The sequence below is a fragment of the Cricetulus griseus genome, chromosome 2, assembly GCF_003668045.3.
Source record: "Cricetulus griseus strain 17A/GY chromosome 2, alternate assembly CriGri-PICRH-1.0, whole genome shotgun sequence".
Taxonomy (NCBI): domain Eukaryota; kingdom Metazoa; phylum Chordata; class Mammalia; order Rodentia; family Cricetidae; genus Cricetulus; species Cricetulus griseus.
In genome coordinates, this window is record NC_048595.1 from 232,614,976 (window position 1) to 232,631,468 (window position 16,493).

The 16,493-nt window shown below is 48.3% G+C and overlaps 1 protein-coding gene across 14 annotated transcripts in view; it reads right to left on the reverse strand.

The window, feature by feature from the left end:
• Positions 1-16,493, reverse strand: part of Znf516 (zinc finger protein 516) — an 89,013-nt gene that overhangs the window by 1,485 nt on the left and 71,035 nt on the right. For 12 of the 14 annotated variants that reach the window (XM_027403708.2, XM_027403706.2, XM_027403702.2 and 9 more), the window contains 4 exons: positions 11,684-13,138; positions 8,877-8,981; positions 7,579-7,646; positions 1-2,556 (listed from right to left, as the gene is read on the reverse strand). The exon at positions 1-2,556 is cut by the window's left edge and continues 1,485 nt beyond it. In XM_027403708.2, coding sequence (XP_027259509.1) covers positions 2,497-2,556; positions 7,579-7,646; positions 8,877-8,981; positions 11,684-13,138 — 1,688 coding nt within the window. In that variant the 3' untranslated portion in view covers positions 1-2,496. The remainder of the gene's footprint in view (positions 2,557-7,578; positions 7,647-8,876; positions 8,982-11,683; positions 13,139-16,493) is intronic. The other 2 variants (XM_027403710.2, XM_027403711.2) reach the window with 2 other exon arrangements.

Consider the following 16,493-nt stretch of genomic DNA (forward strand, 5'->3'; position numbering starts at 1 on the left):
CATAAATGAATTAACAAACCGGTCCAATACTGAAGGCCAGTGGGACAAGGAGGCCACACACCCAGGCCAGCACATAGCTGGTCCCAGAGGGTGTGTGAGCTGGGGAGGGGGGGATGGGACTCATGGCCTTATGGCTACATGAAAACTGCTATCTCTGTGCTTTGAGGACAGGTCATCCTGGGATTGGCTGTTCTCCTGGCTGCTCTTCAGACACTCAGTTGCAGGCACCCCACACACCCCTCTTCCCCAGAGCAACTGGGAAGGAGACCCACTGGAAGACAGAACCTTCCAGTTCTCAATGCCAAGTGCAGTTTCGGACACAGTAAGAACGCAAACAACACCTTTGTGTCCCTTTGTGTACAGAATTTTTTAATAACTAAAACACAGAAATAGACGGGGCCAAATCACAGGCCCCTGAACATTCCTAACTGTCACCTTTGTTTCAGCCAAGAAAACAAAAAGCCAGAGAACGCAGAAATGATGGGAGAAAAAGTATCAAAATGATCAAACACGAATCAGCAGAAAGGGCTCTGCTGCCTCAGGTGGAGAGAGGAATGTGTCTCTGTGACCCACTCAAGGTTACATCTCAGAACCATCAATATTCCCAAGCACTCGGACACGGCAAGCCGCTCTCACACATACCTGGTATAGGAGTATCAGGAAAAATAGGTAAAAAAAATAATTATATATATATAATATATATACATATATATGTATATATGTATCTGCTAGCCAGTTAACATTGCATTGTTTGCAAGTGTCGCAGTCACCTGAACGGTCAAGTAATTAAAACAGTAACAAGTAGAATCCAGAATCAAACATTAGCTAACAATAACAATAACAATAATAATAATAATAATAATATAATAATAATAATCCAACAGATCATTAGAACAGAGAAACCACACGCCAGGGTTCATGTATACATGTGTGTTTAAACAAGTCTTTGTATCAGAGGCCCATTTCCTACAAAAACTGCACTGATCCATTACTGTGTTAAGTAAACTGTCGCTCTCACCAGTATTAAAGGTTAGGATAATTTCTGTACATGTAAAATTATTGCTTTTTTTGAAAAATATATTTAGCATGCTTGTCTTAATCCATTTCCTGCCTTTACAAAATTTCACAATAAAAAAAAAACTAGTAAAGCTTTTGCAAAAAATTTCACAGAACGTTTTTCATTCAAGGCAGCAGTAACTTCTGATAATGCATAAATCATAATGTGCAAACATCTGGAACTTGCAGAAGTGTTGCCATCACACACAGTGTCACAGCAACGGGAAAAGGAAATGCTGCTACCTGCGGAATACAGTTCCGAACGCACACGCTGTGTGGGTTCGGAACCTCTGCTAGGGCCTTCACCCCACCACAGAAACGTGAACTTGCGTGACTAAGGAAGAGGTATATAAAGCCGTCCTCACTCTCAGGCCTGGTGCCCTCCCATCAATCTGTGAGCGAAGTCACTCATCCAGTGGTGGCCACCAGGCCTGAGCGGGAAAGACATCTATTTGCTGGGGTGGTGCAGGGAGGAGGTTGGGACGGGAAGGGAGGGAAGGAGCAGAAGGCCCCAGAGCACCCTAAAGACCCCAATCTGCTCAAGGGTTCTTCTGCCATCACTAAAACAGGCCCGGATTGGGAGGATTCAGCGGCTGAATCTGTTAAGACATGTAGTCTTCTCTTGTGAGCAGTTTGCAGAATGTAGCCCTGTTACAAAAAGGTCCTGAGAATAAACAAAGACGCCTGCTCTTCTTAGTGTTCAAATAACTCTTTTCCAAAGCAGGGCTATATGTGTTCCCATCTCTGCTGTGTTTCCTGTGCCAACGCAGCTCAAGTGGAGGAAACACAGAGAGCATGAGGGTGACATGAGCAGCTCAGAGGGGGTCATGGCCAGACCTCTGAACTGGGAGGACCTGCCACTGCCCTGCCTTACGGAGCCCGAGCACCACCAAGCCTCACAGCTCCTGAACACCACCCTCCATCTTACCTGCTATTAAATATCCACTGAAGCAGGGAGAGGCAGTAGTGTGGACCCCCCCCCATGTCCTGACAGTGTCACCTATCCTCTAAGCACCAGAGCACCTCCTACAGTGCTTAGCTCTTTACTCCATCCAAAACACACCATCATCTTATTTCCAGTGTCTCACACTTGTCTTGAGTTATCAATACAGAAGCTTGAGCTCCCTCTGTGCCTGCCAATACCACTGCTTATCATGAGGAGACACAGGCCATGGTGGATGAGCACAAACATGTGTGAAAGAGCTACACAGAATTCTAGGCATAGCATCTTTGTTGTCCCTAAATGTCACCAAGGGAGGTATCTAGCTCAGTGGCTCCCTTGGTCTTCTCTAGCGCAGCGGCTCCCGGGTCTAAGGTAGTCTGGTCAGGAGACCCTGGCTCTTCCTCCCCAAGGTGGCCATGGTCACTGCTGGGAGCCTTCCAATGGCCCTTGAGGCCACTGTCAACACCATCACGGGGCCGAGCGCTGGAGGCGTGTTTCTAGGTCCCCTTCTGGAGAGGCCCCGCTGGCACAGTCCCTGGGGTAGTATGGTCTCTCCCCTGCAAAAGAAAGAAAATGGCAGGCAAGCTCAGTTGTCTTCCAGTCCCAAGAGCATTTACCATATTAATTTTCTTAGCAAGACCTAGAAACACAGGGTACACTTCACCAAACAAAGTGGCAGAGGCAACCAAGGCCTCTGGTTTTAGGGGCAGCTCATTTACACCAGCATGAATACTTTGCTTTCACCCCATTGGCTTCCATGAGGGCAGCACTAGAAAACCACCCCTGCCCAGTAGAGCACTCTATCCTCCAGTGTTAGATAGCATCACTGGCTTCAGAGAGCAAACAGCAATGCTGGGCTTGGCTCCAAACAAGGCTAAAAGTCAGCAAGGTGAGAGCAAGGGAGGTTTGAAAAGCACACATCTATGGTACAGATTCCCAGGTGAACAACAGTGCTTACAGGGGAGCATGGAGCCACACAAACAAAAGAAAAGCCCATGGTGCCCACATCAATCTGTTGTCCCAGAGTGGTGAAGCAGAAGAGCTGTGCTTTAAGGCCAATGGACAGAGGCAGCTGGGAGCACAGATGTGAGCTTGAAGAGGACTATGGAGTGGGATGGGCACACTGGTGTTTGAACAATGTCATATTCCAGCTGAGGACAAAATAATGTGCCAAGATAGATCTTTCTGCAGAGGTTTGAATAGGTATGACCTACATAGACTTATGTGTTTCAGTGCTTGGCCCACAGGGAGTGGCACAGTTAGCAAGTGTGGCCTTGTTAGAGTAGGTGGTGTATCACTGTGGGGCTGGACTTTGAGTTCTCATCTATGCCCAAGATATGCCCAGTGTGGCTCACAGTTGCTTCTGCTGCCTGTGGATCAAGATGCAGAACTCTCAGCATCTTCTCCAGTACCATGTCTGCCTGCATGATGATAATGGACTAAACCTCTGAACTGTAAGCCAGCCCCAATTAAATGTTTTCCTTTGTAAGAGTTGCCTTGGTCATGGTGTCTCTTCACAACAACAGAAACCCTAAGACGCCAACCAACCACTTAAAATCAATGTGCACCCACAAACCACACAGCTCATGGGAAACTCTAGTCTCCAGCTAGGTCTACGGGAATCCTAGAAACACACACGAAGTGAGCTAGTTGGCATCATGAATTTAATGTTTTAAATCTTTAGCTAAGATTTTCAGAAAAGTACTAAAAGTTGGCCTTACACACAATGTCTACTATTAATACACAGTAGAAACCAGAAAGATATTCAGAGAATGTCTGAGACACAAGGCAAGTGCAGAACTGTAGCCCGTGGCTGATCTGAAGCACCAAAAGTAGCATCAATTAGATGTGACAAACCCACCCTTACGCAGACCACAAACTTCCTGCTATAGACCAGGAGAGATGACTGCCATGTTAGACAAACTTCCTGCTATAGACCAGGAGAGATGACTGCCATGTTAGACAAACTTCCTGCTGTAGACCAGGAGAGATGACTGCCATGTTAGACAAACTTCCTGCTGTAGACCAGGAGAGATGACTGCCATGTTAGACAAACTTCCTGCTATAGACCAGGAGAGATGACTGCCATGTTACATAGCTATGACATATGGAAGAGATCTCTGTGGACATCCAGCTGCAGCAGGGCTCACTGGGAACAAGTTCCAGGCATGTTTACAAAGGAATGGGGGCTCTGTGCTTCCACAAGAAAATGAGCTGCAATTGTGGGTGTTTGACCTTGAATGTTACTCATAAACACTGCCTATAGCAAACACACTACCAGACGCTCCAGGACAGAGGAAACTGTACAAGGCTGAGGAGTTGTGTGAATCTGGAGTCTGCATGGACTGCTGCACAACAGCCCCCAGGAAACACCTACCTGTGCTTCTATCTTAGGACAGACCACATCAACTATCCCTGGGATGGGTCAGAGAGAACAGGGTTGGCCTTCCACCAATAAAGGGCTGAACAGTGCACGGCCCAGAAAGTTTTCAAACTATTTATCCCAGCTTTGCAAAGCCTGCAAATCTACAGAGCACTTGCTAGGTTGTGTCCGCAAATCACTGCAGGATTGGCATTCCCTTGATACTGAAGAGATGAGTTTATGTGCCTCACTGCTTCATCAGGATATTAATGATGGGACCACAAATGCAGTATCCCTTGAAGGGACTCAAAGGAGTGTGTTAAAAGTGGCCTACAGGAATCATCTGCACAAATCAACTCCTCCTCCAAGGAGGCAGCAGCCAGGACACAGCAGCAGAGAAGGCTTGGCAGCAGGAGTTTCACAAAGCTGTTACATCGAATCCTCCATGAGGAAGCGAAGAAGGAAGGGAGGGAGAGAATGAAGGAAGAATTGACTAGCAGAAATGCTGTGCTCAGCTTGCTTTATCCTTTTTTATTCAATGCAGGATCTCAGCCCATGGAACAATGCTACCTAGAGTTAGTTCTGTCTCCCCACCACAGCCAGCCTAATCTAGAAACTCCCTCAAGGCATACCCATGCCGAACAAGCTGTACAATCTCTCACTGGGATCAACTCACTGCCTCCAAGCTTTCATCCTCCTGGCTGTCCACAAGTCAGGCCTCAGAGCTGAACTCTGGATGTCACCCCTCTGCTTCAAGATGTTTTCTTCTGGATGGCAATCTCATAGAGTGGCCAGATACTCCTGTCTCTCCAGACATGTGCCCGTGCCACTAAACCTCCTCCAGCCAACTGATTCTCACGCTATCCTTCATGTTCTTCCTCCTTGAGTCATAACCCTGCTGAGCCCAAGTCCTCTGCCCTGCAGGAGCTCCCAAACACCCAGCTCCTGCTCCCAGGAACCATCCTTATTCCCTTATGTAAACCACCCACCAGCCTTAACCACAGGTTGCCTCAATTGGATTATTTATCATCTTTTATGTGCATATGCAAAACTCCATCATGTTGAATATCACCTGAAATGACGTTAGCATGAATAAACAGTGTTGCATGATGTAACAAAGTCCAGAGCCTCTAAAGTCCAAAGGAAAATAACCCAATTTGAATATTAATTAGCTAATGATAGGAAAGCACTTTGATAGGCACAATGAGATACGTTTCAGACATTAATGATGACATAAACTAGTTCTAAATTAACGTGTCCCAAATTCAACACTGCACTCATGACTAAACCACAAGAATCAGGGAGAAGGAAGAACACAGCCTATGTTATAGGAAGAACCTATTACAGATGTGTTTTTCTGACAACAAATTTCTTTAAGATTCTTACAGCTTCAAAATACGTTGACAAAAATGGAATTTCCAAAAGACCCAGAATATCTACAACGAATCACCAAAATCTGTACTTCTTAAGGTAAGGGAGGGCAAAGGGGCCAATGGAGCACATGACTTAAATATGGAATTAAACTAACTAGCTACTATAAAAGAAGTGTGAGGCAAGCTGGGGTTAACTAAGCCTGCGGAGGCCTCATGGCAAAGCAAATGCACACCTCAGGGCTGGATCCACAGCAACAAGATGTCAGTACCAGATGATCATGAACTTGACAGTAAGAGGACGGTGGCAGGAAGTCTAATGTGACAGCATTAAGTTTAGAAACAGATGACATATCAGCATCCTTCTCTGTCAGAACCACAGACCAGTAATATTAATACAAATACCTAGTATAAGTAAAAGAAACCCAAGAATAAGCTACCATGAAATCTTAGTGACTTCGCCCTTCAAGTTCCTGTTTCCACATGACAAGAGCATGGGAACAAGCTGAGGAAGAATTAAACCCAGCAAGCAGGCTCACCAGATCTAGGAAACTCGATGGTTGTTGGCAAATCTGCCTGGTGCATCCCATAGAGTCTTTGGTGGCCTGGGAGGTGATGCCCAAATGTAATCCTCCAGTCACAACATGACCTTCCTGTCACTGCAACCAGTGCATTCTGCACATGGACCTTCTATAGCAAGCCACCTTTAGTTCTGTTGGAGTGGCCAGGAAATCTTTCTATTCGGTATTCGGGAGAGGTTATACTCGTTTTAAAAAAAAAAAAAAAACTATCTTACAAGCCGGGCGATGGTGGTGCACGCCTTTAATCCCAGCACTCGGGAGACAGAGGCAGGCAGATCTCTGTAAGTTCAAGACCAGCCTGGTCTACAAGAGCTAGTTCCAGGACAGCCTCCAAAGCCACAGAGAAACCCTGTCTCGAAAAACCAAAAATAAAAATAAAAATAAAAATAAAAAAATAAAAAATAAAAAAACTATCTTACTATCACAAAGAAACTGCTTTATATTTTTAAACCATAGGTTTTACTGAAATAACCTAAAGTGATCCTCCAAAGTTCCTTGAGGTCTAACTATAGTGGGACCACAGTGGAGGCCTTAATCCTGTCATCACAGGGCAAGAGATACTTTAGGACCAGGCACACAGACCTGAATCCTACCAGCCAGACAGGGCTTGGGCAAGGGGGAGGGTTTCTGCAGCTAAGACAGAATAGCCAATAACCCATGTGATGGGAAGAGACAAAGACAGTGGGAGGGGTAGAGGGCGGGGAGCAGAAGGTGACTGACACCACACGCTGTCAGCCAGGGTAACAGAAAAGCAGCCCTGAGCACTGATACCCCTCAGACCCGTATTATGAACCAGGGATGGCACAGGGCTTTGCCACATCCAGTGCATATCAAATGGCATGTGTGAGATAGTTACACTCCCACAGGAGAGGTGTTAGAGGGCAGGGACACAGGTGTGCCAATGCATGAGAGCCTTGTTTTACCAGGTGTTTATGCAGCTGTGAAACACCGGGCATCTCTTACACAGAAATTAGAAAGCAGTGCTCTTAGAGGAGACAAGATGTGACTCATCCAACTTAGACACAGACTAAGAAGTTCTGATGTTTCCATCACCACTAACCCCCTCCTCCTCAGCTTCCGCCGTAATGGGCGGGTCTATAGCAGCTGGCAGCTATGTGGCCTCCTGCGCTCTGTTTATCCCAGACAGCCTCGTTGGAAGGGCTCCAATGACATGGAATTATTCCACAGCGCACATAATACACAGGTGCCCTATGTCCCAAGTCTCTGCAGACACACTGACACCCAGACATGCATCACAGAACATACTTGTTTGGGGGCATCCGTGGAGGCTGTGTGAACTTCAGACCCTTGTGGACCGTCACACTCAAACACAACTGTGGGAAAAAAGGGTCTGTTAGCAGAGGGCTGATGAGACTCCTGAGTGCAAATCAAAGAGGCCCTTTAAGGACAAAGCATTTTCATGAGAAGACACCAGTGCCTGGCCTGCAGCTGAAAAACACCCATTCCCCACAACACTTACACTGAGAACCCTCAATACTGGATGCCTGGGGCGACAAACCTTCCTAATTCAGACTCCACACTGCGGAAAGCAATCACTGGCAACATAAATTATCAGTATTGGGTACAGGGACCTGTTTCCTGCTCTGCTGACCCCCTGGCCTGTGCCACTGAGCATCGGGCTGGCTTCTGGGTATGTGCATGCCACACTGCTAGACAGGTTAGCCATCTCCCTAAGGCTCCTGCTCTGTTGTAAGACACAGGTAGCCCAAGCAGAACTCATGCCAGATTTATACAGGGGGCTGGAGGTGTGTCAGGGCACCACTGATCAACCAAGGGGGTCTTGTACATATCCACAGACCAGCTCTACCCATCAGGATAGAAGTCACCAAGTTTTGGGCTGGAAGAATAATGTCCTGGCTGCCACTGATGATGGAGACACTATTAACTCATTAGCATCTCATTCTGAGGTTCTACTCTAGTTAAAAGGAACATATGCAAATGGGTTTTTCTCAAACTAAACTACATGGCACATGGACGCAAAGAAAAGCAAAGCAAAGCATGCCCCATACTGAATAGACAACTAAGAGGTAGATGCACGGTGACAGCTCTGGCCAAGCTGAAGCCTAAATATGTCCACTGTGACCATGAATGACTGGCAGGAAGGGCTATGCGTTGGTTAGTCAGCCTCAACCTAGAGTCACCTGGAAGAAAGAATCTGACTGAGGAGATGTCTGGGGCAGAGAGACCTGTGGGTATGTCTGTCAGGCAGTATCTCTATCGACAACTGATATAGGAGGGTCTAGTCTACACTGGGCAGCACCATCCACAGACAGCTGTCTGGGGATGCATAAGAAAGTCAGCTAAGCATTAGCCTGTAGTAAGCAAGCCAGAAAGCAGGCGGGCAAGGAGCATTCCTTCATGGTTCCCGCCTTGAGTTCTTGCCTGACTCCTTTCAGTGATAGACCGTGGCCTGGAAGTATATGCCAAATAAACCCTTCCCTCTCCAAGCAGTTTTTGGTTATGGCATTTATCATGACACTAGAACATACCCCCACCTCCTCCCCATCACAAACAGACATATACTTGGCACAGGGCTGTGATACCTGTGTGCGCCCGAAGGTGGGCCCTGAGTTGGCTGGGCTGATGGAAACTCTTGCCGCACTCCACACAGACAAAGTCTCCCTGGCGGGCCTGTGTCAGCGGTGTCCCTGTTAGTCATGTGGCATAACGTGGAGATGAAGAAGAAAGAGGGAAGGGGAGGGAGAGAGGAAGGCGTCATTAGTCCATGTGACATATCAATGTGAGAAGCCACTTCTGGGCCCTGGTGACAACTGTCAACTTTGCCTTGGCTAGGCTGACAGGCCAGGCACACACCAGATCGTAAGGATGCATAAATTACAGTGAATTAAGCAAATGCTCCAGGGACAGGACAGGAACAGAGTGGCACTGACAGACTGTGTGGTTCCAAGCAGCTGGATACACCACCCAGATGTCACCTGGCCCTACCAAGCAGTATAATAAACAAATCACAGTGGCACCAGTGTGACAGAGACAAAGCCTGGAGGTAACCGGAAGTGACTAGGAACAGAGCCCACTGTACCCACAGTGACAATCCCAGGAGACAGATGCAGAGCAGTGGTCATCAGCAGCCACCCCAGCTGTGCCTCCTACCTGCCCACCAGGAGCTCTTGACTGCCAGCAAACAGCAGGTGGTAGCCCTCAATGTAGGCTATGCCATCAACAAGGCAGGACAGAGCCAAAGGCACCTATAGATCTGAGCCTGGGTTCTGGGCTTCCCTCAGAGCCAAGAGAATCATGCAGTTTGCCAAGAAAGGGCAGCAAAGACTGGAGACACAGTGACTTTTCATGACTACTGTATTAACAAACCAATTGTGGTATACCCTGTGTTTGCAGACTTCATAGTCACTTTGTAGAAAGACAGTGAATACATACAGTGGGATTTATTCTGAGTCCTGACCCCTAAGGCAACAACAGTTGTTCTTCTATGTTCTGCTGGAGAAGTGGGGGGCTCCATAACCCATTCCTACAAAAGCATCACCCAGACCAACCCAAATCAATAGCTACTGCTCAGACACACAAGGTAACAGCAGTACAGGTCAGAAGGAGCAGGGAGGGGACTTTCAAAGCAGGCCACTTTGTCACTGTGGAGAGCCTGCCTCCACAGCCTGGGGTTCTAGGAAACATGTCAGAGCTGTTTGCTCCCAAGGTAGTCTTCCACTCAAATAGAATATATTTTTGATTAACTCAGAATTTTACAGCAGCCTGAATGTGTTATCACTGGCTGCTTAGCTCACCACAGAACACACTGGCAGGTCAGGAGCCAGACATCACAAAGGCCACCGGCAAGTAACTATTAGACAGTGAGTCTGAGTTAGTCTCTAGAACATGGAGTGAATAACCAGTTCAGCTGCAAAAGGTCGGGACAATGGGAAAGAGACACTAAGAACTAGACAGCCATAACAGGTGGGTGTCCTGCTGTGGACTCCAAGAAGACACTCACCCGAAGATTAGAGAACAGCTTCCAACACACAGCCAGCCAGTCAGGCACCTCACACAACAGGGCAATCTATAAACTGCACAGCACTGCAAGCCCAAAAACCACTCACACAGTCAAAACTGAGGCAGAGAAAGGGGAACCTCACCAGCCACAGACACAGCCCCATATCAAGTAAAAACAAACAGCCTCACCAGAAATCTTCAGGCATAGAGCACCAGACTACCAACCCAGGGCCTCAGTGGTACCACAGCCTTACAGCACATCTTCCTAACACTATTTCAAATGTGGTAGACCTGAGGCCCCTACTTCAAGGAGTTACTGCTTCAAGAAACTATGGGCTCATGACAAAGGAAGCTATTCAAGGAAAAGGTTAGGACCTCCAGGAATGAACGGAAGGTGGAGTGGATTTGTTTTTGGATACAGAGTCTCACTTAAGCATGGCGGCTAGCCTTGAATTTGCAATCTTAAGTATGGTGGCTAGCCTTGAATTTGCAATCTTGTTATCTTTTTGTTGTTGTTTTAACAGGCTCTACACCCCCCCTGGTGGTATACACGTTAAAGTGAAAGCGACCTTTACATTCAACAACAGGCCATCATTCAGAGTCACTGCACCCAAGGCCTATCTGACTGGCAGAGGAAACCTGCAGGAGGACTGGCTACCCGTGTGAAAATGCTACAAACAAACTTACTAAAAATCACTGCACCCCACCCCTTCTGCCACCACAACCACCTCCAGACTGTGTGAATTTTGTAGTTAGACTTGGGCCCCATTCCCAAGATACTATGTATAGGGAACTATTCCAAAATCTCAAAAGATCCAAAATCCAAAACACCTCCAGTCCCAGTCACAAGAGATCCCAGACCAGCATTGCTATTGCTATCAAGAATAACATGCAAGGGGAAATGGAAACACCATTAAGTACTGCTTGAGGATCAGAGAGAACAGTTCAACCCACCCGTCTTTGTGCATACATCCAACTCCAACCAGACCCTGCCTGCAGGGTATTGCTTACATATCCTTTATATTATTAAATAAGAAGACTTAACAATCACTTCAAACAGGACAGTTTCTCTTTCAGGAAACAATCACAGTGAATGTGTACCAACGTTTTGTTTAAAGTGCCAACATGAAGTGTGGTTAGGCCTGTCTGCTCCTGTCAAGTTGCAGTGTTATAGAGTAAACAAGCAGGTTTCTAATTTAGTGTCCACAGGAAGGGGACAGTCAAAGACTGCTGACTACCGACCCAGACACACAGTCCCAAAGGAGAATGGTTGAGCTCCAGGGTAGCCAGGTCAAGAAGAGGTCTCTGCCTTGAAGCCTCAGGCAGCAGGAAGGTATGCATACTCATGACCTTCAGAGCAGCCAGGGAGGAGGGAGCCCATCCTTCTTACCTCTGTGCTCAGGCCCAGGGCTGCTGACACCCCAGCCCTGGTAGAGTGTGGCGAAGTCCTTTGGAATGTACGTCTTAAAGATACTGAGGATGTCCAAGCGTTTCTCCTGCCCCTCAGCTGCCGGCTCCTGCTTGATGGAGTGTAAGATGGGGGGCGCACCAGGTGGGGCCTGCAAGGCTGCGTCCCCTCTGGACCCCGCTGCACAGGTGGCTAGTGTTCTCAACTCCTGGGCCGCCTTCACAGGGGTTTCCCGGGGAGGTAGAGGAGAGCCTCCTTCGCCTTTTGTGGAAGGCTGACCCTGAGGCTGAGGACTGAATTTGGCTTTCAGAGAGTCTGGGGCACTGTGCTTATTCGGAGGAGCAAAGCCAGCCCCCACTGCAGGGACCCCGAGTTTCTCCACTGGCTTGCTATTGGCTGAGGGTTGGGCACCTACACGGGTTATAACCGAGGGTATGGGGGTGGCACTCCTGCTGAGGCCCCCACTGCCTGGGGAAGGTGCCAACTTGGAGTTGGCCTCCTGTTTGGGTTTGGCCAAGGGTCCCTGCACAATAGCACTGGGAGGCTCCTGGCCATGGCCAGCTCTGGTCTGTCGGTATCCATCGGGGCCAGAGGCCCACAGAGCACAGGGGCCCCCAGAATGGCTCTCCTTATTCTTAGGCATGCTAGCGGCTTTTGTGGTCACCCCAAGGGGAGAAGAGCTGCCCTTTGATCCCGGTACCCCACCTGGCACCTGGGTGCGGGTAAAGCGAGCGAGGAGCAGGGGCTGGCATTCCTTGCCTCCAAGAGCAGGCGGGGGACCTGTGCGCCCACTGCGAGCAAGGAAAACCAGGCTGCTGCGAATGCTCCTGTGGCCGTTAGGCTGAGTCCAAGGGGGTGCTACAGAGTTGCAGCTGACCCTGTGCCAGATGCGCTTGTGCATCCACAGGACCTCGGGGTAGTAGGTCTTGTGGTTACAGTAAGGACACGGGTGAATGACCAGGGCCGCCTGCAGGGAGCATGCGTCCTTACTGCTGGGGTCATCCCGGCTCGACCTCATACTTAAGTCCAGCGGGACCAGGTCAGAGGCGGATGACCGCTTTCCTGCCCCACAGTGCTCCTTGTGCAAATCGGACAGCTTTTCTTTTGAATGCCCAGCCTGGCTGTCCAAGGTGAGCTGCAGGCTAGTTATCTCCATGCTCGAAGGGAAGTCTACCCGGCCAATAGTGCTGGGCCCCTCCTGCTTGGGGTGAAATGCTGGCATCTTTAGGTCAAGAGAAAATCTATGCTGCTCGGGACCCTTGGCCGTCTCTCTGCTGCTGTTTTCAAGTATGGACACGGATGGCGTGGCAATCCCCACCTTGGGCTCGCTGATGTCTTTCTCTGGCAGGTTATTTCCAAGTGTGTGACTCTGGTCCCCGTTGGAGAGCACGGTGGGTGCCACCTCTCCAGAAGAGTAGCAGTGCCGTGGCTGGCCCCCTGCAGGATGCAAAATGTAAAAGGGGATGTTAACCACTTCTCATCGGAACAGGGTAAGACACAGGCATCGAGAAGCTAGACAGGCATTCCAGGACCAGGATGTGTTTGCCTCCCATCAGAACCAGGGCTTGGCATCAGTAAGACAGAGGCATCAAGAAGCTAGACGAGGCATTCCAGGATGTGCCTGCCTCATATCAGGACCAGCGCTTGGCATCAGCAAGAACAGTGTTCTCGGGTTGGGTCAGGAGTAAACCACGCAGAGGGCGGTAATACTATATACTAGGTAAGCTGTCAGTTTTCAATCAACTGAAATGACCCAGAAGACAGGCGAAGAGATCACACTACCATCTTGTTAGATGTAAATACACCACTGCTGATTAAAGAGAAGGCAGCCAGCAATGATTAGAAATTGAAAGTTCTTGGACCTGCCTCAACGAGATGATGGGAGAGACTTCCTAGGGGAGACCTTAAACTCTCCAAGGAGCAGATGGGAGATGGGAGATGGGAGGGTGAGTGGGAGGAGAGAAGGGAGGGAGAACTGGGATTGGAATGTAAAAAGTAAATTAATAGTAAGAATAAAAGCAAGAAGAAGAAGGAACTGAGGGCTAGCAAGAGGGCCCACTGGGCAAAGGCACTTGCTACTTGCTGCCAAGCCTGAAGATAAGAGTTCGACCCCAAGATCCCACATGGTAAACAGAGAGGGGGCACTGACTCCCACAAGTCATTCTCTGAATAAACTCCATGTGCAGACTGCAGCAGTCCCCTACACAGACAAAAAAAAAACAATGTAATAAAATTTCAAGGCATTGGAAAAAGAGCCTAACTGTAACCTCGTGGTACTTGACATGCTCTAGAACTCTTGGCAAGGCTGATGCAATCTGGGGTCATCATAGAGCATTTTGTGGTGAAACACACTGAGAGCAGTATGAAAACAGATGGCGCCCAGAACCCCAGTGTTCACCTCGAAAACTAATTGCAGGCTACAGAGAACCTAGCCTTTGCAATCCTCATCATGAAGGCCAATTTTCAACTCTAAAATTTCGATCTTCAGTGCCCTTCAAAGAAAGGCCTGTGCACATGCACTTGGCTCTTTTACTCCATATAGCTCTACAATGTCACCTATGGACCACCAGACAACTGAGTGAACCCTGGGAGTAGTACTAAGCTTGGGTTCCTAAACCTGGGGGTGGGGGCTCAGTGTTGGAGGTGGGTATGGATGACAGAGTAGTCTTCGGGCTCCACATCCAGCCCCCTCACCTAGAAAGGAGCACATGCTGGCTGCTCTGCCCCTGTGGTAAGGGCTAGACTCCTCTGCGTTAAGTACTACAGGCAGGCAGGACATAGCTCAGCAAAGTCTCCTTTAAATTTGGACTATTATCCTTGGTTTATTCAGCCCTGGGCGTGAACCTGGGACAGGACACATTCAGTACAGACAGAGACGTCAGGAGTCACTGGTGAGAGGACCAGGAGTTTCCAAAGACTCCAGAGATTTGAATATCTGGTGGAATTTGGGTATCAACTTACTCGGTTCTTCTAAAATGTTCTCTGTATGTTTTTAGAGATACAACTTGGGAATGTTATTAGAAAAAAAAAAAAAAAACTATTTCAAAGGACTCTTTGTTGGGCCAGAAAGCACCTGTCACAGAAGGCATCCCAAGGGGAGGAGCAGAGATAACACTCCCTTCGAGGAGAGAGGGGTTAGCAGGCACTCGGGAGTGACTCTGAAGTCAGACCCCTAAAAACTGGGATGGAGAACTGGGAGCTGGTGAGGTGGGGGTGTGGTGTCCAGTCCTCACTCGGATCAGCTCCTATAAGCTGGTTGAGGGTTACTGAGCGTTGGACACTCATCTGTTTTGAGCCCATGCTAGAGTGGCTCAGAAGCCACTTTGCAGACACCATGGTCATGGTCTAGAATGTAGACACCATTAGACTTCGGGCAAACAAAGAAGAAAGAGGACATGAGTGGGTGGAACTGGGCTTCTTGGAGGGAATGGTACAGACTCACACCACAGAACTGCACTGGGAGGAAGATGACCTTCATCACTTCCTCCAGAACCACAGTTCCTCTCAGGGATCCCAGAGTCATGGCTGGGGGGGGGGGGGGGGTTGGAAACAGGACCATGGAGAGGCCCTTGAATCATGCCACTTTGAATTGAAAGGTGGCCACCTGTAAGCCAAATCTAATCTTTCTCCTCTAAGTTGCTTTCCATCGGGGTATTCTATCACAGCAACAGAAATGAAACCAGAACGATGTTATTCTGAATTGTTCAAGTTTTTCCCTTCCAGGGGAAAACCGAGAACCTGACATTTTAACATTTTCCAGTCTGGGGCATCTACCTTGAAAGACATTTTTGTTATGTAGCCAAACACTTCTGAAGTTTATTGGACAATTTCAGTGATTTGGCTCCACCCCCAACACAAGTCCTTCCTTCTATCCCACAGGACAATGGAAGAGAAACCTGGGAACATGCAAGAGGGCAGAGTCTGTCACATCCCAGATGCTCAGCTCAGCACAACAGCAAAGCCCAGGGTTAGTAGCTCCAGCTTGCCCACCGTGCCACTCTGCAGATCAGGATATCTGAGACAGGAAGGTTTTGAAAACCATGAGTTCCCAAGCAGGAGGAGTCTAGCCACCCCTCTCACCTCTGTGCCTCTGAGTATTCTCCATGACAACAGAACAAACAGAGGCTTAAACAGTTAAGAGTACTGGGGTCAGTGGCTAACAGATACATCAGCACTGATAAAAACACAATTGGAAACTGCGAACTTTACTGAGACAGCAAACCAGGTCACCTGATGCACCTTGGTTGTGTTCTTCCTGAGACACAAATAGTTTGTAAATACTGTACCCTGGGTTTGACAATGTTTTATAAAAGCCCATGTATAAACTGCCTCCCTTCATGAGAAGATCCTAAGCTGAGAAGACAGACAAAGACCTGGACAGGCAGGTGCTCCAGTCTTAGGGTCAAGCTGACTCAATAAGGCCAGTTGAGATATGTCCATGGCACCTTTCACTAGGAGGGAGGATGGAATGGTGTCTATACACACAGGACACCAACAACACACTCACCTGTGGCCACAGCAGGGACACAGGCCAGAACTTTCACTGGCAGCACAGAGATGCAAGCCTGGAAAGTGACAGGGCACAACTAAAGAAAAATAGAAACAAGAGGAGCTAGGGAGGCTAAAGCGTGTGCCATGTGAACGACTCTGGACTCCAAGGAGATCACAAGACACCTGCCCTGAGGTTCAGATCAAACGAAAGGCAATTGGGCCACAATCCTGGAGGACGCAATCCCAAACATCAAGATCTCAAACAGTGAGATCCAAATATCAGAATCTCTAAGATATAAAA